The sequence below is a fragment of the Capra hircus genome, chromosome 3 (assembly GCF_001704415.2).
Source record: "Capra hircus breed San Clemente chromosome 3, ASM170441v1, whole genome shotgun sequence".
NCBI lineage: Eukaryota > Metazoa > Chordata > Mammalia > Artiodactyla > Bovidae > Capra > Capra hircus.
Window position 1 is genome coordinate 118820514 of NC_030810.1, and position 26232 is coordinate 118846745.

General features: G+C 49.5%; 1 protein-coding gene across 2 annotated transcripts in view; it reads right to left on the reverse strand.

The window, feature by feature from the left end:
* Positions 1-26232, reverse strand: part of CD247 (CD247 molecule) — an 85322-nt gene that overhangs the window by 2176 nt on the left and 56914 nt on the right. Inside the window, exons 2-6 of one of the 2 annotated variants that reach the window (XM_018046444.1) lie at positions 4412-4515; positions 3284-3340; positions 2664-2744; positions 2082-2114; positions 1293-1349 (exon numbers count right to left, since the gene is read on the reverse strand). In XM_018046444.1, coding sequence (XP_017901933.1) covers positions 1293-1349; positions 2082-2114; positions 2664-2744; positions 3284-3340; positions 4412-4515 — 332 coding nt within the window. Of the gene's footprint in view, positions 1-1292; positions 1350-2081; positions 2118-2663; positions 2745-3283; positions 3341-4411; positions 4516-26232 lie in introns of both variants that reach the window. The other variant, XM_013975200.2, reaches the window with a different exon arrangement.

Sequence of the window (26232 nt, forward strand, 5' to 3'; positions counted from 1 at the left end):
CTGCCCACTGCTTGGAATAATCGGGCATCTCTGCAGCTCTCAAAATTCTTGGCTAACTAAGAAAATCACTATGGAGGTTCCTCAAAAAACTAAAAGGATTACCATACGATCTTAGAAAACTACAATTCAAAAGGGTACATGGACCCCAGTGTTCACTGTGGCACTGTTTACAGCAGGCCAAACGGGAGCAACCTAAACGTTCATCAAAAGATGAATGGATAAAGAAGATGTGGTACATATATATGGCAGAATATTACTTGGCCATAAAAAAAAGAAAGAATGCCATTTGCAGCAAATGGATGGACCCAGAGATTATCATACTCAGTAAGCCAAAGGCAAAAACCATAAGATATTACTTACATACGGAATCTAAAAAGATTATACAAATGAATTTATTTACAAAAACAGACTCACCGACACAGAGCAGACTTATGGTTGCCAAGAGGATAGGGAGAGAACAGACTGGGAGTTTAGGATTAGCAGATGCAAACTATGATTGATAAAGTGGATAAATTATAAGGTCCTACTATATAGTACAGGGAAATAGATTCAATATCCTGTGATAAACCGTAATGGAAAAGAATATGAAAAAGAATGTATATAATCACCGAATCACTTTAATTAACACAACACTGTAAGTCAACTATATGTCAATGAAATAAATTTTTAAAAAATTCGCATCTAGTCATTTATACTCTGGGAACGGCAACTTGTCATGGGTACAAGCTCCAGCTGTAGAGTCTGTTCAAATTCTGGCTCCCCATCAGCAGCTACGTGACCCTGGGTCAGTTACTGAACCTCTTGTGCCTGGAAGGGCACACATGTCTCATCAGGTTATTGTGGGAGTTAAATGAGACCATCTGCCTGGTAAAGCACGAGCCAGGCCAGCTTTGTGGGTAAGCTACATATGCAGTTACAGAGGGACCAAACTTAGAAGGTTCAGTGCTCCACGCTCACCATCTGGAAATTCTTAATCGCTTATGAACAGGGGCCCTACCATCCCAAGTGCTAAACATACTTTGACACACATTAATCACATGATTATTATTAATGGTGACAGATTTTACCTTTTTTTGCAAAGCATAGGCCATTTTAGAATTTAACTTGGTTTTTAATCCTAAAGAGCATCAGGCCTTTCTGAGTACCTTATCAAGAGATGACACAGCTGGATTAACCTTTGCCTCTGGTGGCCATCCCATGGGCTTTTGCAGGTGCCAGGAGGAAGGGATGGGACTCTGGGAACATCCCCCACACCACCCCAGCCTGGGGAACAAAGAAAGGGCAACACTCACGTCACTCTTCATCCCGATCTCACTGTAGGCCTCCGCCATCTTGTCTTTTCTTAGCTCCTGAAGAAGAGGGCATGAGACACTGGTTTACCAACCAATGCAGAAAACTGTGGACTCCCCTGCAAAAGGAAACCTCTAGATTCCCAAGTTGGGGGGGGCGGGGTTCTATATTCAAGGCTCCAACAATCAGCTCCAAGCCCACCCTCTTCCTCAGCCCTTTGGAAACCTCTGAGCTGCCAGCCCTTTGCATTGAGCTGAGAAGCTCAGCTTAGAACCTGAGATAAGACGTGGAGTCCTAGCCAAAGGTCGCACATGTTGGACAATGCAAGAGCTCACTCGAAGGCCCCAAGATTATTTATTTAAGCAAGTTGTCTCTCTACATAGCCAACGCCATAGGAAGAAGTAGCTCTCTTTACAGCAGGTTACCCCCTGCAGTAGTCCCCCACACACTGATCAACACCCAGGATGGTGAGGTTTTCAACAAGAGGCGAAACTCAGGGACTACTCTGGCTCCTAGGAACAGGAGTCCCTCCCAGGGGCTTGCCCAGCTCGACCTCCCTGTCCCTGCTAGGTCCCAACCAGGCTGATCTGAGAACTCCAGCGGCAGGCCGAGGGGCCTTCCTACAACCAGCCACTGCAGGCAGCGAGCAGGTGAGGCGGAATTCGGCCCGGGAAGTGACAGTCAAGTCAGGCAAAGACTGCAGAGCGAGGAGCCAAAACCTTTGTCCAGAGCCCTTCTCCAGCCCTACCCCCCAAATTTCCAAGGAAAAATATGCCACCTCCTCTACTCACATTATACACGACTTCCTGGGGGTTCTTCTTCCTCTGCTGGGAGAGAGAAGGGGAAGAAGTTAGCAAGGGAGAAACAGGAATCCAGGCCAGGAGAGCTGAGGCACCCTCCCGCTGCCCCTTCCGCCCAGCTGTGGGCTCCCCGTCAGCCCGCGTCCTCCCTGCGCTCCTGCAGCCAGCTTAGCCGCCCCGGGGCCTTCATGGCCTCATGCTGCCTGAGGCATACAGACGTGCTCTCACACCCAAGCTGAGCTCTGCTCTTAAGACCCCACCTCGGGCCTCCTCCAGCTGCGCCCTTTCCCACAGGGTGTGGCGTCAACAGCTGAAAAGGCAGAGCTGCTGAGAGTCTGGTATTAGCGTTGCCCCATTCATGCTGTGAAGGCCCGGGTGACCCAGAAAGGAGCCCCGGGCGGCGGCGGAGGACGGGGTGATGGCCAGCGGTCCGCCTAGCGAGGCCTCTCTCACACCTCAAGGTCCAGCATGGTGAAGAGCGCGCTGGCCCCAAGGAGCTCTCTTCCAACTGCCTGGCTGAGCCGGCACACACACTCACACTCACACACACACGCAAACACAAAAAGGCCCTACCGGTTTCCCCCCCATCTCAGGGTCGAAGCCCCCTCTCCGATCCAGGACTGCATACTCCTCTCTTCGGCCGACATTCAGCTCCTAGAAGAGGCAGAAATGAGTCAGATGAGAAAGGAAAGCTCAGCTGGGGCCGGTAGGCCAGGGCGTTCTTTACGAGCCAAAGGAGCAGGGATCATCTCAGAAAGCCTCTCAGAGAACATATTACTGGAGGGGGCGGGGGGGGGGGGCCGTGCATGATCTACTCGATCAAAGTCCCATTGCACGGAGGGAGTGAAATCGCTTCTCCACCGCAGGGAAGCTCTCTTTCCTTCACCCCCATCCCTCTGGTCCGGGAAACCGCTGCCGGGCGGGGGCTCGCTGGGAGCAGGCACTGCACCGAGAGGGCGCTTGCCGCGCAGCACGCCACCAGGGAACGGCATCCTCCCAGCACCGCCACGAAGCAGGCGTGGGGACTATCCCCGTTTTACGAGTTAGGAAACTGAGTCCCAGAGAGGTTTTTAACCCGCAGGGCTGACAGCCGCGGACCAGACCCACAGCCGAGCCCCTGGCGGCTGTTTCCCCCACGTCCCAGGAGAGGCGAGCACCTTCTAGGCTAGGCTCTCCGGGAGAGGCGGACTTACGTTGTAGACCGGGTTCTGGCCATGCTGGTAGGCGGGGGCGTCGGCACTCCTGCTGAACTGGATGGGGAAGAGGAGAGAAAGCGCTTTCCTTTCTGCGCGGGCAGCCTCGCTCCGCTTCTCCACTGCAAACGGCGTGCGCCCTGTCTGCTGGGGCTGGGCCCCTGCGGGCCCCCGTGGCGTGAAAGCCTCATTTCTGAGCCCAACTGTCCTTCCTCCTCGCAGGGGTCAAGCTCAGTCACCGCAGGTGCCCCAGCAACCGCCCTGGTTTCCGCTCCCGGGCCTCTGCCCTCGCGCATGCGCAGAAGCGCCGGCCTCGCGGGCCGCACCCACTGCGTTCCGGGCTTTTCTCCTGGCCGCTTCCTCCCAGGGATTCGGAGGACTAGTTTAGAGGTCCCACGTCCATCGTGACCCCTGCACCCGGGTGCACTGTGTCCGTGTGGCACTGTGTCCTGAGGACCTGGCCCAGGCACATGGCCTCGCTCTGTTTTCACGCCCCTCAGCTGAAACTGCAGGTCTTGCAGATTCAGAACATTGGGAAACACCTGGCAGATGATCTAGGGCAGCGTTCCTCAAACTTAAGAAAGTAAGACATGTTTCTTATAATAAAATGTTTTGCTAAAGTCCAAAATCCAAAAAAAAAAAAAAAAAAAAAGGTTAAGGCACGAAAGTCCTAGGTGAAAACCGATGCTCTGGGTTAACCTTCCGACGTAGGGATGAAAAACGGGTTTGAAGAGAAAAGGCTGGCCAAGCTTGGGTCTGCAGTTGGACAGCAGGGTCTGGAAAGAGACTGCAGGCCCCCACCTCTTTGCTCTTCACTGAAGCATAACCCCCTTTCCTAGCAGAACCGCTGCCTTGAGAGGCCTAAAGGTTCACACATCTGTATAACTCTTCACTAAGACTCCAGCACCAGTGTACAAACAATTGAACACTCATCCTCCCACTCTTGTGTGGCTAAGCAAAACATCAGCCCCCACCTCTCCAGCCCACCCAGTGTGCACACTTGGTTGGTCTCTGTTTTGCCCGTGGATACCAACCACTCATGCTTGAGACTTTCCAAGACCAAGGCCCTCTAAACATCCACTGAGTTGGGGAGCCCATGCCCTCCCCACAGAGGCCAGTGGCACCAACCTTTGCTCTCAGAAACAGGGCAGTGACAATAACGCCGTAGATGAAGAGGATCCCATCCAGCAGGTAGCAGAGTTTAGGATCGAGCAGGCCGAAGCTCTGTGCCGCTGTGTCGAGAGATGAGATTGATTAGCCAGGTCCAGGTGAAGGAACATGTCTGCCTGCGTGCGCGGGGCAGGTACCGTGACAGGTCAAGGAAATCATGATGAAGGCTGGCTGCATTCTCCATACCCCGTTTGACCACAACCTCTCTCCCACCTTGGACCGGCCTCTGGGGAAACCTAGCCTGCCCCAGCAGTGGACCTGGCACCTGGCAGGGCCACAAAGCCTGGAAGACAGGAAGGAGGCAAAACTAAGTGGGGGAGGTGAAATTGCCCATTGTGTGCATTGTGCAGGGGAACACCTTGGGCTGCTGCCTCCCAGCCCGGGAGCCCAGATAGGTGCGAGCCCGTGTGAAGCGCATCATCTGGAAGCCACCCCAAATTGCCAAGGGGCACAGTGGGGTTGGGGAAGGAGGTACAGTAAACATTCTGGTTAAACAAGAAAAGCATTTTTTGAAAGCTCACTGCCCTGTGAGAGAGGAGACACGGATTTAGCCTAGACTGTTCTTCCTGCCAGGTATATGTGCAGCAACTCAAGTGTAAAATGGGGTGTAGTAGGCGTCTAACTCCACCCCTGCCTGGCATCACGGAAGCCACAGTCCCGCGGCCGCAACCTCTCCCTGGCCGAGGGCGCCCTCTAATGGCCGCCTGAAGGACTACCTCGAGACTAAGGCAGCGGACAACATGTGCGCTTGAAGGCCTCCTCCTTACTAGTTCTGTGACTTGGGGCAAGTTATTCACCCTAGTTCAGCTGCCTCTTCTGTTGACCAGGGTGAAAACTATAACATTTCTTTAGTGTTTACTTCGTGCTAGACACCGATTTGATGTAATAACTTGTCAGTTTCTCCCAACAGCGCCACGTGGACACAGGCAGTAGAACTTCAGATTTAGCTAGGAGCCCTCAGCCAGTAAGAGGCAGGCCAGGAGAGCCCAGGTGGGGTATCTCCCCTCCTGCCCCCGCCCCCGACCTCCTGGGCCCAGCCCTGCCCTCCCTCTTGCAGGAGCAACGTTTTGGCCTCTGCCACAAGCCGTGGGAGCAGGTGAGTCAAGGCTGCACCCTAGTCCCCACCCCCAGCCCTCTTGAATCCTTCTGTTCTCAACCCTTTGACTCCTTCCCTAACTCAGGATGCTCCACCCCCACCCAGGCACTGATTTCTTTGTAAACGTTCCTAGTCCTTGCTCAGAAACCGTTTTGTCTGTCTGAGTAAAGTCTGAAGTAGGGGATCTGAAGGCCACTCCAGTATTCTTGCCTGGAAAATCCCATGGACAGAGGAACCTGGCCAGCTACAGTCCATGGGGTCGCACAGATTCAGACACGACTGATCACACACACACACACACCACACACACGGAAGGCCTATAAGGAGACAAGCTAGCCCCCAGCAAAGGCCATGTCTGGTGGCCACTCCACCCTAGCTGGGGTAATTTGTTTTTCCTTTTAGGACTGGAGGGGTGTCAGTGGAGATTTATTTGGGTGGTTGAGATTCAGAAAAAGGGTTGGGAGAAAATCGCTTAGTTGCCTGTCACATAAAATGAGAACAGAAAAATTACTGGACAGTAAATTTAGAACAAATAAGGAGAAATATTTCTTGGTGTTGTGCAGAGCCAGTGCAGTGGCGGAGAGGATTTGGCCCCTCCCCAGAAATAAGTAATAGGACCACATTTCTTTTTTTTCTTTCTTTTTGAACAGCAGCATGATTTTATGACCAAAGACAAATGTGCTATGTGTGGTTTGGCCAAAAAAAGGATATTAATCACCACACATACCCCAGGGTAGGAAACTTCCCTCTGCCGAGTCCAACTGTGACCAGGCTAGCAGAATGGGACTGAGGAAGGCAGTGATAATCCAGAAAGTTCCTTGAAGGGACCCAGGGCCTAATTCAGTTGTGTGGTTAATTAAATATGTATTGGGCATCTGGTTGATGTCAGAGGATATTGAAATAGAAAGAACCCTGGATTGGGTATCAGGTGGGTTCTATCAATAGTCCTTCGTCTGCCACTAAGTAGCTATGTGGTTTTGGGCAAGTCACCTCCCCTCTCGGGGCCTCAGTTTCTCCATCTGTAAAATAGTGGGTCATCCTGTCTACCTTAAGGGTGTGGTGAGACTCAAATGAGAGAATGTACTGGTAGGTGTTTTTGTAAATTTCCTCCATAAGGATAACATGTCTAGCATTTGAGTCCCTGCTCTTTCAGGGCTTATGTCTTAGCTCTTGAGGCCACACCCAGGTTGGAGGGGCTTCCCTTGAACAGCAGGCAGCTTTCCAAGATGACAACTCAAATTCAGGAGCCATGGACACACCTAGGTTCTGGCTCCTTCCCTGCCTCCCCATCCCCAAAGGAGAGACCCGTTTTCCTCCTTCCCTGAGCATCTCGTTTCTGTCCCCACCACATTCAGTCCCTAAGAGAAGTATTTAATGGGGTTATATGGTGGCTGTTTTCCTAAACAACAGGAGAACCTGTTTTATTTCACGCTTCCCATCCTCTGCCCCAGATCCACAGCACCCAAGAGAACCCCAGAATTTGCACAAGTACCCAGATACCGATTAAGTGTTCTCATTCTCAATCCTGGTCGCACATTAGAACCGGCCTGGGGTCCACTCTGACCCCAGGTTCTCATTTAATTGTCTGGGGTGGGGACCAGGCGTGAGCACGGGCCAGCGCACTGCAGAGCCAAGTTTCAGAGCTGCCGTGTCCCTCAGGCACAGCCTTTCTCAGCAATACATCTGTGCCCTACCACAGGTATAAATTTCACTGCCAAAAAGAGACAAAAAACAAAAGCAAAGCCTCAGTCTTCTATATGCACTGCAATTTCTGTGTACTTCTCAACTGTGTATCATTGAACTTCTCCAAGCCCCAGTTTCCTCATCCATAAAGCAGGATAATAATATTAACTGTCTCATTAGGTAATGGTGAGGCTTAACTATCTCAATAAAATAATTAATGCCTGGCATGTATTTATAATAAGTGCTCCATACATCAGCTATTGTTATCACCATGATTTTTTTTCCCCCAAATCACCACCAATATATTTGTTTGAGGGAGAAAGGGTCAAATCATGTCAAGAACTGTTAAACCAGATAGGATTAGGGACAGTGATCTGCCTGACTTCCGGGTGTTCACAGCTGCACAGGTGACTAGAGCGTGTGAGGCGACACCAGTTAAGCCAGAGAGCACTTGCTGGGAGGATGCATTCTGAGCAGTCACGTGATTTCCCATTCGGAAGGTGCTGCCTTCATATCAGAAAAGCAGTGCTGAGGAAAATGACAGGGCCTCCTGGAACCCAGCATCCTCCTCACACAGGCCAGGACATTACAGTGGCCTGGTGAAAAAGAATCTCACCCTATTTGCAGAGCAAAAGAGCAGTGCTCCCAGCTGAGCTGCAGAGTGAAAGCTGGGGGTAGAATCTGACCCCATGATCCTTTCCCCTCCAATCTGGGCCTCCACAAACCACTCTGATCCCTTGCACAAGGCAGACTCAGCAAATCTGGGAAGTTAGGAGGATTCTTCCCAGTTCCCCAACCCCATTCCACTGTATCCAGGTCCCAAGGCACAGAGCCAGCCTCTCTGGACCCCCACTTCTGGACAGATACATGGCAAACATGGGACAGAAGCCCAGCTGGGCTGGGACCCGTCTGAGTGCTGCTAGGCTGCTGTTGTCCTATAGGCGCTCCAGGATCAGGCCTCACCCGAGGTGGTCAAGCCGAGACAGAGCAGTAATTTAGGTCATTCCAGTTGCTCCAGGGCAAAACACAACCTGGCAAAAAAGAAGGCTGGAGCTTCAGAAGAGCTGACCCTGCACATTCAAGTACTTCCTGAAGTGGATCCGGGATTAGAAGACAGGGAGCAAAGGGGACCCAGTCTGTGACCTGCGGTTGTCCACCACCATGAGATTGCCTGCCCACAGGCTCACTCCAGTCTCCGTTACTAACTTGGTGTAAGTCCAGATGGTCAGGGTCCGCCTGAACTGGGAGCCTGGGTGCTAGGTGTTCCCCAGCCTCCCTTTGTCATCATACTGTCATCCATCCAGTAGGCACTGGAGAAGTGGGCCAACAGCATGATAAACTGGAGCCTTCCTGCCAGGTAGCACACGTGAAATGAAAATAAAAATTGCATGAGTGTTGCTAAAAGAGCTCTCTAAAACTGAGCCAGGAGACCATTAAGAAAGTATGACTTATGAACATCTCAGCCTGGATGGAATCTGATTTTTTGACCCAGTGATGTCACCCAGAACACCTGCCAGAAATTCAAGATCCTTACTAGACCCTTACCTTAAAATAACTCATGACGATCTATCTACTTATGGAACCCACACTCTGAAACAACTTGTGATTCCTTAAGGACAAATATTTTCCACCTCATGTTAGAGCCAACCAGTTCTCAGCAGGCAACTCTTAACAGCTTGGTGGCTTTTTGTCTTCATAAACCGCAGATGCTTTCTCTTCCTTGGAACACTCTTTCAGGGTTACCTGAATCTGCATCTCCTGACCTGCAGTACTCAAGACCCCAACCAACAACGACAACAAGATAAAGACTGCAGATAAACTCTTTGCCCATTTGTAGGCTCCTGCATGATCGGATGCCTGGAACAGGCCCTGTGGGACACCCAGAGGAGGCTCCAGGGGGAACCAGGCCTTGTTGGGGAGGGAGACACAATGTGAAATGTTCACAAGCTGCTGTGACAAAGTGTCAAGAGCCAGCAGACAGTAAGAGCTGTGAATTCAGAGCGAGGCGAAAGCTCCGTGTCCTGCAACCAAAGGTGAGGCGCACCTAAGGCAGAGAGGCATGTCTCTCCACATGTTGCGTCTAAAAATGGTATGAGTCTTATTAGCAAAAGTGAGCTCGGCATCTCTGTACACCCTTTTGCCATCTTCATAAAGGCCTGGAGTGCGGAAGTTTCATGGCACTGACCATTAACAGAAAGATTCTGGGTCCCCAAAGGCAGCCTGGAGGCACTAGAGTCTGGTTTTTCTGGGTGGGATGTATTTGAATTGTGCTGTTTGTCTGTCTCCCAGGCAGACTATGAGCTTTCATAAACAGACCGAACAGGACTTATCAACCTGGTCCTGCTGTAGCCCAAATCTGCAGACACACACTGATGCCCATCTCCCCCTCCAGCAAACCCTTTTCAGGAGCAGGGCACCTGTCAAACTCCATCACATCCAATTAGTAAGGATACTTCCCATTTGAATCCCAGCATGTTCTTTTGAAATGACTTCCTGTACCGGATCAAGTTTGATTCTCATGAGAGCCCAGAAGGTGAGCAAGGGGTGATTACTAGATCCAATTCACTGACTGGTAAACTGATTCCAGAGGAGTAGAGTACTTTTCCTGAGTACACCTGCAGGTTAGGAACGAGCTGGATGGGACACTGCGTCCCCGAGTCCAGGTACGTGTCTAACCTCTGTGCCTTAGGTGCACCCCACCTTTGGTTGCAGGACATAGAACTTTCACCTAGCTCTGAATTCACAGCTGTTTCTGTTTGCTGCCTTTTGACACTTAGTCACAGCAGCTTGTGAACTCTTCACATTGTGTCTCCCTCCCCAGCAAGGCCTGGAAAGCACAGATGATGCATTTTGATTTCCCTCGCTTGTTTCCCCTCCTCACCGAGCACAGACGAGGCCACTTAAGAAGAGGAAAGAACGTGAGCCTTAGAGCCAGGAAACCTAAGATTTAAATTCTGAATCTGCTTCTTACTAGCTTTGTGGTTTGGGACAGCTTTCTTAACCACGCTGAGCTTCAATTCCTCTATCTGCCAAAGGGGTTTATTAAGACTGACTTCACAGGGGGTTATGCAAATGAAATGAGATGCCAGTGTGTGGGGAAGTGCCCTGTCTGGTGGCACGGTCTCAGGTCAACTTCTCCACCATGATAAAGGCTCTGAAGGTACAAGCAGCCGCAGGAGAGACCAGGGCTTCCCACTCCTTCATGCCAAGGTTGGGGACTAAACCTGGGCAGTTTCCCCAGCTCAAGATGGAGCGACCCCTCCTTCAGTGTATGTGAGAATAAAGCCAGACACTGCATATACAGAAAATGCCTGGTGTACAGCAGGAGCTCAATAGTGGGTGGACAGCCTGAGAACTCCCGGCTTCACCAAATGGTAACAAGCTGACATCTGCACTGTGTTCAGCATAGAGAACTCTTTGCCCTTGAGTTATCCGGTTTAATCCTCAGAACAACTCTGTATGATACGGGAAGAATGATGCCACTTCTATTCAGATGAGGAAATTGAGTCTCAGAAAGATCACTCAGCTAAAGAGTTCCCAAGTTTTATCTGATGCAAAGTCTCTCCACTCTATTTGGATGCTTCTGGAGTTTCTCTCTTCTAGAGAGCTTCCCACCTTTTATAAGAATTTCTTCTAAAAAAAAGAATAATAATTTCTTCTCTGATACCCCCAGACTCTGCTTGAATATCTCAGGTGACAGAAAGCTCAGCTCAGTTCATTTCAGTTCAGTCGCTCATTCGTGTCCGACTCTTTGCGACCCCATGAATCGCAGCACGCCAGGCCTCCCTGTCCATCAACAACTCCCGGAGTTCACTCAGACTCACATCCATCGAGTCAGTGATGCCATCCAGCCATCTCATCCTCTGTCGTCCCCTTCTCCTCCTGCGCCCAATCCCTCCCAGCATCAGAGTCTTTTCCAGTGAGTCAACTCTTCGCATGAGGTGGCCAAAGTACTGGAGTTTCAGCTTTAGCATCATTCCTTTCAAAGAAATCCCAGGGCTGATCTTCAGAATGGACTGGTTGGATCTCCTTGCAGTCCAAGGGACTCTCAAGAGTCTCCTCGAACACCACAATTCAAAAGCATCAATTCTTCAGCACTCAGCTTTCTTCACAGTCCAACTCTCACATCCATACATGACCACTGGAAAAACCATAGCCTTGACTAGACTGACCTTTGTTGGCAAAGTCATGTCTCTGCTTTTCAATATGCTATCTAGGTTGGTCATAACTTTTCTTCCAAGGGGTAAGCATCCTTTAATTTCATGGCTGCAGTCACCATCTGCAGTGATTTTGGAGCCCCAAAAAATAAAGTCTGACACTGATTCCCCATCTATTTCCCATGAAGTGATGGGACCAGATGCCATGATCTTTGTTTTCTGAATGTTGAGTTTTAAGCCAACTTTTTCGCTCTCCACTTTCACTTTCATCAAGAACTTTTGAGTTGCTCTTCACTTTCTGCCATAAGGGTGGTGTCATCTGCATATCTGAGGTTATTGATATTTCTCCCTGCAATCTTGATTCCAGCTTGTGCTTCTTCCAGCACAGCATTTCTCATGATGTACTCTGCATATAAGTTAAATAAGCAGGGTGACAATATACAGCCTTGATGTGCTCCTTTTCCTATTTGGAACCACTCACCACCCATCAATTACTTGTGGAGAGCTCAAATTTTCAGAGCTTAAAAAAAAAATAGCTTTGGTCCTAGATCTACTTCCAAAAGCACAAAGAACACAAATTCTCCCACATCTATAGAGACTGTAAAATCCCACCCATGTCCAGCTTGTCTCCCCCATAATAAGGAGCACTTTAACATCACAGCAAGAACAAACCCTCTGAAGGCAGGCAACTTGAGTTCGAATCCTGGCTCTGCTGTTTAACTAGCTGTATGAATATGGGATAATCATAGCTACCTCCCAGGGTGTGTGAGGTAAGTGGGATGGGCTGGTGAGCTCTCAGTACGTAGGACCTCATGGTATTGATTCTAATAGCCTACAATTCAGGTAGGAGCAGACAGCTTCCAAGCCTTCTGAACTCCTTTTGCCACTCCAGCCTTGAGCTCAGGGTCTGGCTGCTGCCCAGCTGCACCTCCAGACTCAGATGCAACTGGTGATGACATTGCAGGCTAAGAATTTAGAAAACAGGAAGTTATGTGTGCTCAGGAAGGCAGTGGCCGCAGTGATGGGCTGCCTGTGCTGGGTGTGATGCCCAGCCCGTCCACCGCAGCACCTTCGGCATCCAGACCTCCCCCTCCGGGGAGTGGCTCTTTCATTGAGCGACTAACTTTCACTGCAGCAGGGGAAATCTAGGCTAGGCTCACAGGATGATAGTTATAACCACTTTTGTGCTAGGAAGCACGTGTGAGTTTTCCCATTTGATCCTTACAGCAACTATGACTTTACAGCTGGGGAAACTGAGACTCAGAGATGTTTAATAACTTGCCTGCGGTCTAGAGCCAGGGTTAAACCTGGATCTATCTGAATCCATAATCCAGACACCGTGTGGTCCAGAGTCCTAACCACCAGTTGGTATTGCCCTTGGACGACTTACTGGTCTTCAGGGATGGGGAGAAAGGATCCTCACCAGGCTTTGGAGACCTTCTCTTTCAGAGGATCCAGTAGGTGATATCCTAACTTCACAAATGGCCTTCTTTCTTTGAGAAGGCAGAGGGCTGAAAGGCCTACAGGGTTAACAGCTATAGCTGGCCTACTATCGAATGTGAGACCCACACTGGCCAGTGCCTCGAGAGGCTGATCCATTTGGGAACATCCTAATCAACTTGACTACATCACTTATTAGCACCAGATAATTGTAAAGCTTTCCTTTCTATTGGAGTATAGTTGATCAATAATGCCGGGCTAGTTTCAGGCAGTGCCATGTAGTTTTTTTAATGGTATTTGCTTTTTCGTTGCTGGCAGTGCTGGCTCTCCGGCGCCCTGTGGGCTTTCTCTGGTGGTGAGCGGCGGCTAGCTGCGGCATGCAGGCTTCTCGTTGCAGTGGCTTCTCTCGCTGCGGAGCACAGGCTCCAGCAGATGGGGCACCTGGGCTCAGTGGTGGCGGTGCTCAGGCTTGGTTGTCGTGCAGCGCATGGAATCTTCCGGAACCAGAGATTGAAATAATGTCCCCTGCATTGGCAGGTGGATTCTTAACCGTCAGACCAACTTTATTTCTGTTAAGGGCTGGATTCAGTTCAGTTCAGTTGCTCAGTCGTGTCCGACTCTTTGCGACCCCATGAATCGCAGCACGCCAGGCCTCCCTGTCCATCACCAACTCCTGGAGTTCACTCAGACTCATGTCCATCGAGTCAGTGTTGCCATCCAGCCATCTCATCCTCTGTCGTCCCCTTCTCCTCCTGCCCCCAATCTTTCCCAGAATTGGGGTCGTTTCAGATGAGTCAGCTCTTCACATCAGGTGGCCAAAGTTATTGGAGCTTCAGCTTCAACATCAGTCTTTCCAATGAACACCCTCAAAATTCATATGTCCTAACTCCCAGTACCTCAGAATGTGAGTGTATCAGATGTAGGCAGCTGGCATAATTTCTGACTCCTGAGAAATTGTAACGAGGGAGCATATTGCACGTAAGCAAGAACCTAGCACAGTGCCTGACACATAGTGGGTACTCAAAACACCATGATAGGCCATTGTTATTAGGAGATGCAGGCAGTGAGGAGCAAGCAAAAACACAAATAAATGGCTTCACCGTTGAGCAGGGAGGCGAGCAAGGAAACAGATCTTCCCACCAAGAGAGACGCACAGGACACTGAGGACAGCCAAGGAAACAGAGCTTCCCACCAAGAGAGACGCACAGGACACTGAAGACAGCCAAGGGAGATGGCGCCTGTGCTCATCAGCACTCTGGGAGGAGAGCAATGACAGATCGTGGCCTCCCCTGGTAAGCAGAATCCACATTTCAGCTCTTTCCCTTTATTACACCTTCCCAGTGGCCCCTCAAGGCCAGCAGACAAATGTCTCATTTTAGTGGACAGCAGTTACTCTGTGCCAGGCAGTTATAAACAAGTTATATACATGTATATATATATATACACACACACACAGAAAGTGCAGTATCTATGTATATGTGTATATATATCTACATATTTTATTGCTATTGTTTACTCGCTAAGTCATATCCGACCCTTTTGCAACCCCATGAATTGTAAGCTGGACTGATCTTACTTGCTCCACTTTGCAGATAAAGAGTCAAGTGACTCCTGAGGTCCCGTGGTGTGCATGTGGCAGAGCCAGGAGGAAGCCTGGAGGAGAGGCCAGGTCTTGCCAGGCCTTTGTTCTTTCACATACAGCCCACAGTATGCTCTTGAACATTAGCACCATTTAAAAGAAATCCGCTCTAGAACAAAACCCTCATGTAAAAATTCCAGGTAGGATTTTGCCATTTCTTTGAGACTTTCATTTATTGTTAGTCTGCAGATAAACCCTCACAGTATGCAGAGATATAAGCACATTTTTACATTTATTGATATTTATTACATCATTATCTGCAGGAGCAAAATAAAAAGAGGCAAAAGAAGACAAACAATGTAAATGTCCACCAGCTGGAAACCAGATAAATAAATCTCAGTGTATTTATGTAAAGCAGTTCAAATAAACACAACAGACAGTTCTGTATGTGCTGCTATGGAAAGAGCTTCGAGATACTTAGATTAAAAAGCAAGCTCTGGAGTGATGTATACAATATTTGTGAATGAACAAGAAAAGGCGTATTACATAGCCTGCGCATGTGTGTGCATGACCAGTCACTCAGGCATGTCCGACTCTGCAAACCCCTGCACTGTAGCCTGCCAGACTTCTCTGTCCACGAGATTCTCCAGGCAAGAATACTGGAGTGGGTTGTCATTTCCTTCTCTAGGGGATCTTCCCGACCCAGGGATTTATCCCTCAGCCCCTGCGTTTCCTGCATTGGTAAGCAGATTCTTTATCGGTGAGCCACTTTGGAAGCCCAGCTTGCACATGTATGCTGCTGCTGCTGCTAAGTCACTTCAGTCATGTCCGACTCTGTGCAACCCCATAGACGGCAGCCCACCAGGCTCCCCCGTCCCTGAGATTCTCCAGGCAAGAACACTGGAGTGGGTTGCCATTTCCTTCTCCAACGCATGAAAATGAAAAGTGAAAGTGAAGTCGCTCAGTCATGTCCAGCTCTGTGCGACCCCATGGATTGCAGCCTACCAGGCTCCTCCGTCCATGGGATTTTCCACAGGCAAGAGTACTGGAGTGGGGTGCCATTGCCTTCTTCACATGTATACTTATACATAAAAATGTATCTGGATGGTTTATGTCTGGGATGATGAACAAGTTCTGGAAACATTCGTGATTATGATAAATCTCTCCATTTAGGACTCTTTAGCTTCTGTAAATACGGCTTATCTTTTTTGGTGTACAAGTTTTGTACACAATTTGTTCAGTATACTCTCTTTGTTTGAGAAGAAACCACTGACCAGGAGAAAATATTTTTGAATCACACGTATAAAAGAGGATTGAGTCCTGAATATATAAAACTTTAATATACATATGGGAGTTGGGGAGGGAAATTGCTCCGTATCATGTTTATGATCATGGTTACGTGAATCTATCCAAATCTTACAGCTCACAGAGCTACCCACCAAAAACAGTGTATTGTTAATTATTTTACTGTTAAGATGCAATTTTAAAAATTAAAAATTTATGATAGTTAAAAAAAATTCTAAAAACAGATAGTGGTGATAGTTAGACAACATTATGAATGTACTTCATACCACTGAATCGTACTCTTAAAAAATGGTTAAATGGTAACTTTATATGAACATTCACCACAATAAAAAAGTATCTATATCTATCTATCTACCTACCTACCTACCTATATATTTGGATTGCTGCATACACAAAATACATTATTCACAGCAACTCTGTAGAGGAAGGAGTTGAGGGAGAGTTTGGGAAAATTTTACTTTGCACCCTTTTGGGTTCTTTGAAACTTTGTGATAATATATTACATTTATAATGTTAACCCAACAAAAACAAATGACATGAACCCTTAAATAAGTCCATGTTTGTGCAGCACAGTTCTAGGCAAGCAGAAAGTGGAGGGAGGGATACAGACTTGTCCATCTAGCAAAGCACCTTGAAGTTGACTGTGGCGCAATACATTTCTGGTGATGACTTACTGGGGTTTGGAAGTAATTCAAATATACAGAAATGTTCACTCGAATGATATTTTGGGAAGTTTTAATATTTTTATGCATAAATATAAAAACAATTACTCCTGATGCATAGCACAATCATAAGTGAAAGTGAAATCTCTCAGCCATGTCCAGACTCTCTTTGCGACCCCATAGACTGTAGCCTACCAGTCTCCTCCATCCATGGGATTTTCCAGGCAAGAGTACTGGAGTAGGGTGCTATTGCCTTCTCCAGGGGATCTTTCTGACCCAGGGATCAAACCTGGGTCTCTCACATTGCATGCAGACACCTAACCCTAACCCTCTAAACTACCAGGGAAGTCCACAGCACAATCATAGTTGCTGTTATTGTTATCAGTGCTGCAGAAAAGAGATCCCTTCATACTCAAGTTCCTCCTTGACCCACCCTTGACACGAGCACCAGCCCAGCAGGTGAAAGTAGCTCTGACCCACTGCCTCGCTCCACTCATGCCACTGCCCCCGGGAGTCAGGCGCCTAAGAAGCCAAGCAGACTTCGAGGCATCAGGAGCTGCGCTGCCAGAATAACCCAAGGGAGACCATCAGACCGAAGGGAGCCAGAGAGGCAATCTTTGAAGCCCTCATCTGCCCTCTGGGAAGGCTCCTACTGACTCCAGGCAACTGAGGCTAACTTTTCCCGGCTTGCACAGCACCCATAGCAAAAACCTATATACCTATCTGCTTGACTGATAGCCCCTCCAGCCAAGGAGCTCCCTGAGCCTGGGGCCACGCTCGGTCCCCTGCGGTAGGCCCTGTGCTTGTCTCCTTTGGCTACACGGTGGTAGGTTGCGGGGCAAGTCGCAGGGTGAGGCTGGCCTACCAAGCTTAGCTTCTCCCAGACTGGCGGGAGGAAATGCTATTTTGATTTGAAATTATATATACTTTACGGGGCAGGGTAAATTCTCTGCAATTTTAGAGGCAAGTCTGAGCCCTCATGAGGCCAAGCTCACTGTCCCATATCTGGGGTCCCTCCCGGAAAGGAGATGGAAAAAAGCAGTGGCAGGCTTCTGGGGCTTCTCCTGAGGTGGTCGTGCTCACTTACCCCTGGGCCCTGGCCACCCAGCAGTGCCAGGGGTGGGCCCTGCCCTCCGCTGTCACAGCCCACCAAGTGCGTTCAGAGGCTGGGCTCTTCCCTCCAACCACACACACCCAAAGCCCAGGTGTGCAGGACCCCAGCCTAAGGTTACCGACCGAATTCATGAGCGGAAGAGGAGTTCTGGACTGTGTGTGTGTGTGTGTGTGTGTGTGTGTGTGTGTGTGTGTGTGTGTGTAGGGGAACTTAAGGTCCTTCCCCCCGAGGCCAGGGTGGGCTCTGGCCTCTCACCGCCTCTCCCTGCGGTTACTGGGAGCAGCAGCTCCACCCCTGGGCCCACAGCTGTCTCCTAGCTCGAGGTTTCCTGTCGAGCTCAGCCATCCAGGGCCTGGGTTATCACCGGAGATCTCCCTTCTGAACTTGAACTGCTCACACACTCTCAGGCACCCGCCCCCACTTGCGGTCCCTTCCCCCCGAACCGCACCGCCCCCGGCCTCTGCGGGGAAGTCGGCCGGGCTGGGAACGCTCGGGGTGGGGGTGGGGGGCAACTGGATCCGCTCTGGACCTGGGGGCCGGGGCCGCAGGGAGAACTGGCCGAGGGTCACCCTGAGAAGCAGGGACTCTCCAGGCCCTGCGGGGTGAGGAGGTGGGGAGCGCACGCACAGATCAGGAGGCCTGGCTCCGGTCTCCGAGAGCGTTGACCGCGTGTGTCCACAGTCCTAGGGCACTGAGGACCGGCCGGGGCCTTCCAGGAGGCCCAGGAGACAGAAAGGCCCTTTGGAGACAGAAGCCTCCCCCACGAAGAGCCTCCAGCCTACAAGGTCTGCCCGCCCCCCGTTTTCGGAGATCCAGGAGGAGGCGCAGTGGTCTCTCGGTTCTCACAGTGAGGGGTACTCCAGATGTCGTCAAAAGACGCCGCTGGCAGAGCCCACAGCTGCTTTCCCTTTGGAGCCCTGACACAGGCTAAGCAGCCAGTGCTGGACCTTATCCGCCCCAGTGCTGGACTTATCCGCCCCTCTGCTGGGGCAGCCCTGTGTGGAGCTCCGGGAATCCGCAGGTGGACTGCCCCTGTTGGGGTATGTTCTCTCCCACCCAGCCAAGGAGTGAGGGGCCGTGCCGGGAGGGGAGGGCCCCGGGAGGCAGCCCTTAGCTGCTACTGGTTTCCTCCGACGTAAGCTGACCAGGTTGCAGGACAGGGTGTTATTCTGACTGAGGACAGAAGTCACTGAGCTAGCTCCTAGGTGAAGAGGGGTTGTTTTACTCCGCTTGACTGGCATCGGAGCCGAAGCTCTCAGCAGTGCTTGCCAGTTCCGTCTGGAGGCTGTGTCAGAATCACTCAGAGTGGCTGAATTAGTCTCTAAAGGAAGATCCAGGGATCTGCATTGTAACATGATGCCCCGTGTTCTCTTCTGGGCTTCACTTCAGGCTCTGCTGCCTCCTGGGTTGATTGGGTCTGGAAGATTCTTAGGAATGCATCCAGCCCCATCTGAGCATTTGTGGACAGGCTGCTCCTTGAAGGAAGGCAACCCCAAGGCTCTCTGTCGTAGACACACAGCAACCCTACCAGGACTAGGACCCCCACACTCTGTCGCTGTTATCAGAGAAACCCATCTTATTTCACTGTGCCGGCATGTGGTCTTACGTGCACATCATGCTGTCCCTGACATGGCTGCCTGGAGTTCTGCTCAGTTTAAAATAGACTAACGAGGACAGTCCTGACATTTCTTTTTATCCTTCTGCTGCTACTGCGGCTAAGTCGCGTCAGTCATGTCTAACTCTGTGCGACCCCAGAGATGGCAGCCCAGCAGGCTCCTCTGTCCCTGGGATTCTCCAGGCAAGAATAATGGAGTGGGTTGCCATTTGCTTCTCCAATGCCTGCATGCATGCTAAAGTCGCTTCAATCGTGTCCAACTCTGTGCGACCCTATGGACAGCAGCCCACCAGGCTCCTCTGTCCATGGGATTCTCTAGGAAAGAATACTGGAGTGGGCTGCCATTTCCTTCTCCCTTTATCCTTTTAGTTCCAGTTTTTCCACATCCAGTCATTTGCTGAGGACCAGCTTGCTGGCTGCTGGGACCTGCCTGGGTAGCTCTCATATCCACCTGTGTCTTGGGAGATTTTGAACAGCTGGCATGAGATGCCATCCTGGGTGGCGCCAGGAGCTGGGGTGGGCCCCTCACACTGCCCAGCACTGTCTTAGTGTGGGCCTCTGCTCTGGGCACCAGAGTCACAGCTCCTCTCGGCAGTTTAGGGGCCCTGCTGGTTTGCTCAGGGCTGTGTGGAAATAGGATGGGGAGCCTGGGCACCCTGAAGCCTGCTTTCATCAGGATTAGTTGGTGAGAGAGAACAAGTCCAATTTTCCAGGACAGACCAGGACAATCCGCACAGGAAGAATAACGTGGCCGCCAAAATGGAGCTGGCGTCTCACCCTTCAACATTGCCCCTGATTTCTCCTGTGTGGACAAAGGGCGAAAATCACCCACCAACCCTGGAAGATAGAAGTGCTGTGAGTTGAAGCAGGGAGCCTGGGAATGTAGGAATAAGTGCCATCTTGTATATAAACAGGCACTCAAGAGTTTTCCAAGATGCTGCCCACAGCTCTCCACCCAGATCCTGCCTTTCCCCTTCCCTCTAGTAATGCTTTTCATGCCTTTCTCAGCTCTCTTGTTCCTCTCAGGCTCCCTTTCCAAAAAGCTCCAGCCCACACCAGCTTCCACTGCAGTCATTATTTTTTGAGTACAAAGAGCACTTTGTCACTCTCACTGTGTCTAAGGGATTCTTTTCTGCTCAGCTAGTGCATGTTACTCAGGGGTAAAGAAAGAGCGGGGCTTCGAGTTCTTTTGATTCTACCGTGTAGAAAGCCCAGTGGTAGGCATCACCAAGACTCAGTCGTTACATAACTGCTTGGATGATTAAGAGGCTGATTGATTGACTGATTACTATTAATGCATAAGGATGAGATGGTTGGATAACATCACTGATTCAATGGACATGAGTTTGAGCAAATTCCAGGAGGCAGTGAAGGACAGGGTAGCCTTGCATGCTGCAGTCCATGCAGTCACAAAGAGTCGGACACAACTGAGCTACTGAACGACAACAAGGACGCATAAGACACGTGAATTTTGCCCCCAAGAACCTGTGCGTTGGAAGAAGCCTGAGAGATGTCTTTATGGGAGTCTGGGCTAATCCCATTACCTAAGGTGGGTGACCTTATGGAAACTATTTCACCCTTGGTTTCTTCACCTCCAAAATAAGGCTGTTCATAGAACAATCACTATGGTTCCCTCCAGCTGTGATCCGTGTTCAAGCTAGTCATTAGGAAAAAAACTACTCAAGATTTCTTAATGAGCAAATGTCACAAAGTGTCAGATTTCCTCGTTCTCTGGCGTCCCGGCATGAGCATGACTAAGCAGGATGAAATGCGCTAGCCCCTGAGCCTGCAAAGGAGAGAGACTGGCAGGCCTTTGTTCATGAATGGCTTCCAGGCTGTGAACGGCCCCAGGCCCTGCCATGCAGGACTGCCACCCAGGGCAGCGTCCTCAGCATCCTACTGGCAGCTGAGCAAAGAGCAGGCTGAGTCTCACCCAGAAAGGATGAGCCTTCTGGGAGGACCAGTCAGTGGCTTCCAAGAAGACTACTCAGCTCATCCTTCCATTAAACTGTCCAGCTAAAAACTTTTACTCACTTTTCCAGACTCAGATCAAATGTTACCTCCCCTGGGAAAACTGTGCTTCCTTCAGGCAGAACTAATTTCCCTTCAACGGTCACCTGTTTCTATTCTACGGGGTGCCGGAAAAATCAGGAATCGTGAGTTAAACTCATTGTTAAACAGAATTTTAGTTACATTTTTCAAAAAGATAGATTTAATATGTTTTCCTTCAACTTTCAGATACCTGTTCAGGTAAAGTACTTCTAAACTGAAGAAATGGATCCATTTGTTAATTTTGTTTTTAAAAGATACGAGCAATACAAGAGTGTTTTGGACACTCTGTAGTGTATTTCTTGTGCATTTTTTTTCAACATTGACAACTGCGCTCATTGCTTTAAACTTAGAAGGATTTCCTGATGAGTTGTTGGGAGGTTGAAGTAAATCATATTGAGCACATTGTTTGAAAATGTCATTACCATTCTGTTTAAAAATAAGTTTATGATAGTATTTCTGACTTATCAAACATTGTAGCTTTTGATACATGTTCACTAAAGATTTGTGGAGACGGCAATGGCGCCCCACTCCAGTACTCTTACCTGGAGAATCCCATGGACAGAGGAGCCTGGTAGGCTGCAGTCCACGGGGTCGACCTAGTGGCTTCACTTTCACTTTTCACTTTCATGCACTGGAGGAGGAAATGGCAGCCCACTCCAGTGTTCTTGCCTGGAGAATCCCAGGGACGGAGGAGCCTGGTGGGCTGCCGTCCATGGGGTCGCACAGAGTCGGACACGACTGAAGTGACTTAGCACCAGCAGCACTAAAGATTTGATGACAGGTCTGTCTTAAAAATTAAACTCCACAAGAATATATTTTATTCTTCTTTATATTTCTTTCTCTGCAATCCCTAGCTAATGCCTGCACAAAGTAAGTGATCCTAAGCGTGTAATGAAGAAATAAATGATAAATTCCACCTGGATTCACCCCTACCCTTGCTCTCAAGCTGAGCCCAGAATGGGCTGCCTCTCTCAATTCTGTGTTTTCAACTTTCTCTCCCTAATCTCCGAAAGCTTGACAAGAAGAAATAAGATTATTTTATGTCTTTATGTCTCAGATGTTCAAAAGAAATGTGAGTGGGTGTGTGTAGCAGTGTGCAGGAAAAGCCCAGCTTCTTAACTCGGGCAGAGTTATTTCTGAGTTCCTGAGGTTGGGAGCTGGGTGGGCGCTGGGGTCACCCGAGGAAAGGGCAGGTGCATTCCCAAGCCTTTTATGCAGGCTCTGTATGGGGAGTTGTGGACGGGGGAGCTGACTGACTGAAGCCCAGCCAGAGCTGGAAGGCTTTCCTGGAGGTGTGTTTGTCAGTTTGGCAACCCTTGTGTGCCGAGCCCACGCCCCGTGAGCACTCGCCTGTGACGTACTTCATTCTCATGGATCAAAGGCCCTGCAAAGCCTGATGCCCCTGCAGCTGCTGGGGACGTGGGCGATTGTGGGCTGAGAGTCAGCCTGCAGGCCTGCCATCTCTGATCACAGCTCTCTCCCATGAGAGGGAATTCACCCCACGGCTTCCAAACCAGCCTCCACCCTCCCTCTTCTCTGGTGGAGGCAACATGGGACGGGGGAGCCTGGCATGTCACCTCCTCTCTTGCTATCTCAATTACCCCATAATTTGGGTTCTCAGGATGTCTCACCAGGACAACCAGAAATCAATGAGGTCTTCTACCAGAGCCTGGGACACTTGCAGCACTCTGTGACCACTCATATTTAATTCTCAGTCTAGACTTATAAGCAGGCTTCCTGAATGACTCAGATGGTAAAGAATCCGCTTGCAGTGTGGGAGATCAGGGTTCATTCCCTGATTCAGGAAAATCCCTTGGAGAGAGAAATGGCTACCCACTCCTGTATCTTGCACGGAGAATCCTATGGAGAGAGGAGCCTGGGGTTGCGAGAGTCAGACAGGACTGAGACCACACTAGATTTATAAGCATATACACAGGGGTGCAGATATCACTATAGAGAAGTAAAGGAAGAAAATTCATAAAAGTGTTCACAGCGCTTTCATTTCTGGTTTTTGAAGTTATAGATGATTTTAATCTTTTTAATGCTTTTTCCAAGTTCTACAGTACATTATACAAGAATATAGAGTTTTTCAATAAGAAAGAAAGTGAAAGGGAAGTCGCTCAGTCGTGCCCGACTCTTTGCGACCCCACGGATAGTAGCCTGCCCTAAGCTCCTCCATCCATGGGATTTTCAAAGCAAGAGTACTGGAGTGGGTTGCCATTTCCTTCTCCAGGGAATCTTCCCAACCCAGGGATCAAACCCAGGTCTCTCACATTGTAGGCAGACGCTTTACCATCTGAGCCAATAAGAGAAGACAGTAAAACACGTTTTTAATGACTTTTGTTAGCCTTCTCCACTCCTTGGATGTGCTTTAGATCAATGAATGTCTAAATTACTCTGCATTCGTCACATACATGTGTAGACAGGAGGTAGGTAGCTGATGGGATGCTGGAGTGAAAGGCTGGTTCCAGTCAATTCACAGAGTAGTAGAAACCCGCAGTAGAAGTCATGGGACATTTAACACGGTGTAACTCACGCAGGACTTGCTGCCGTCACAGGCCCATCCCTACTGACCGCAGTCTTCTCCCCGCCCGGCTCTCTTCAAGCCCAGGAGGCAGATGGAAACTGTCTGCTAGTGCTATTCAGGGGCTGGCATTCCCCTCTCACATCCCAGGACAAGGACCAGGCTGGGGTTTTGGGTTGCTCTTGGGTCACAGGTCAACTTTCCTGGAATCCCTCCGAAAACACAGCTCACAAGAGGCCCTGAGTCTGGCCGTGCAGCTGGACTGGTGTGGTTTAGGGAACAAAACCTGAGCGATGGGGCGGGAAGCTGGAAAAAAAGATGTCCCTTGGGTATCTGAACAGGCAGATGGTTCGAGCTGGATCAGGACCTAGGCGTGTCTGCATGTATGAATGCCTGTGTCCACACGCATAAGAGCCCATGAGAGAGGGTATGCCCCGTGTCTCAGAAGTGTCTACACCAGGAGAGGTGGTTAGGTATTCCTTTGGGCCGGAGGCAATGCCTGGCAGGAGGGTTTGACAGGACACGCTAGGCTCATTCACAGAGAAGAGGCACCCAGGCTGTCCCCAAGCATGGCTTCTCTCTGCGGGAAGAATGGGACAGCAAGGAGAAGGCGGCCAGACCAAGCCTGTCACTCCTGGAAAGCGCCCTCCTTGTTTAGGGACTGCAGCGCCGCCGGCCTTGCTCCGGCTCCCCCTCCCGCGCCAGCTGTCTTCAGGCTGGTGGGCTCCTGCCCCTGGGTTTCCTCTCGAGGGTCTCCTCCCAGCGCTCCCCGCAGGTCCCCCCTTCAGTTTTCTGCGCCAACCTCTACTCCGCCTCTCGTCTGTCTCCAGATGGCCCCTTCCTGAGGCGGCCTCAGTCCCTGTCACCTCACACAGACTTGGGTGACACGCTGCCAGCAGCCCTAGCCCTAAGAACTTGGGGCCGCTCCTTTGGGTTGATGCAGCTTTCTGGAGGACTGGCGACCCTTCTTCACCTCTGTATGTGGCTTTCCTGAGTGACCGCTGAGCATGACCTGCTCTGGGCTGGGTAGCATAGAAGTCACAGTGTCCACTCTGGTACAGGAAGCATCCAGGGAATTGCAGTCAAGACTGCAGTGTATCCTATGACCAGGGGCAGCAAACCCTTCTTAATCTCCAGAAAGGCCAGGTACAGACGGCAAACTCAAAAACCCGCAGTCCTAACGGCTGTCCTTTGTATTAGCACACCAGGATGCGCCCATTAGTACTGCTCGTCCCTGCCTCCCATCTGACTTCACATGTCCAAAACCCTGGAAGCAGAGACCGGAAAAAGTCATCTTTTTTTTTTTTTTTTTTTTTAAGGAGAAGGGGGAAGGGAGGGTAGCACACATTCACTTATTCACACATACAAAAATAAAAGGTCTTTCATGGAGTTAGTCTGCTGGGATATTTAGAATCTAGGATTGTAACTTGGCATCACTTTTCTCTTGATCCTGCATTTTAGCCTCCAGTTTAGTGGGATCTTGAAATTGCACTAATCATTGGTGAACATTAAGTTCAAAAAGTCATTATTTTTGGGGAACATCAGACATTTAAACTTAAAATTATTGACCCCATTGAAGTGAGTGCTTGAAATTTGATCTGAATCTGCATCAATTTATTTCCTAAAATTATTAAATTAAGGAGAATGTCACCCTATTGCCTGAATTTAAACCAGTGATTCATTTCAGCTAAAGAAGTTTCTTTTTCCAGGAATGCCATGTCCTATAAATTAAAGGGGGATGGTCAGAGAAATGGTGAAGAAGAAAACGTTTGTTTGCTTATTTGTTTGTTTGTAACATTTTGGTTCCTGACTTAAGAAAACCACCCTGGAGATGACCTTCTCATCCCATCACCCCTAGAACAACAAAACACCCCCAGAAATCCCGATACTGCTAATAAGTCACATTTCTTTTATGACTGCCTTCAAAAGAATCCCCTGTAGCTGACTAGTTGTGTGTTTGGTTATGCACTTTCTCCAGAGAGTATCAATTGTAGCTGATAGCAATTGTCTTTTCACTGGGCAGTAATAAAACTGCTTTTACATTCTCTTCCTTTGAGAAGCTTAATTTATAAATGGAAATAATAATAAGTTTATAGTTATTCCCCCCAGCGGGAGCCAGTCTCCTTGAACAAAACCACCCCAAGATTGCACCCACACAGGATGAAGTCAGTTTTTCTGAATTCCCAATGTATGCATTCTCAGAAGGCAGCTAATTTATTTCCCCAGCGTGTATTTGGGCTTTTCACGAACACTTAGCACCAAATACAGAAGCTGCCTTCCTGCTGCATGGAGTGTAGGGGATTCCTAAGTACCCCTGTTTTTCTTCAGCTGAGGAGGAATTTAGCTCCAGATCTTAACAACTCTAGGGCTGGCTTTCCCTAAGAATAGCTCAGAAGTAGTCCTGTTAGTAAACTCCCTGGGAGAAGTGGCTGTTAGGACCAGCTGCCTCCTGCTACAGGCAAGGGTGCTGTCTCCTGAAGCAGGGCCCAAATACCTTGAACTCCCCAAAGCTGATTTTCTCAGCCCCTCGTCGCTTTTCTGAAAGCAGAAAG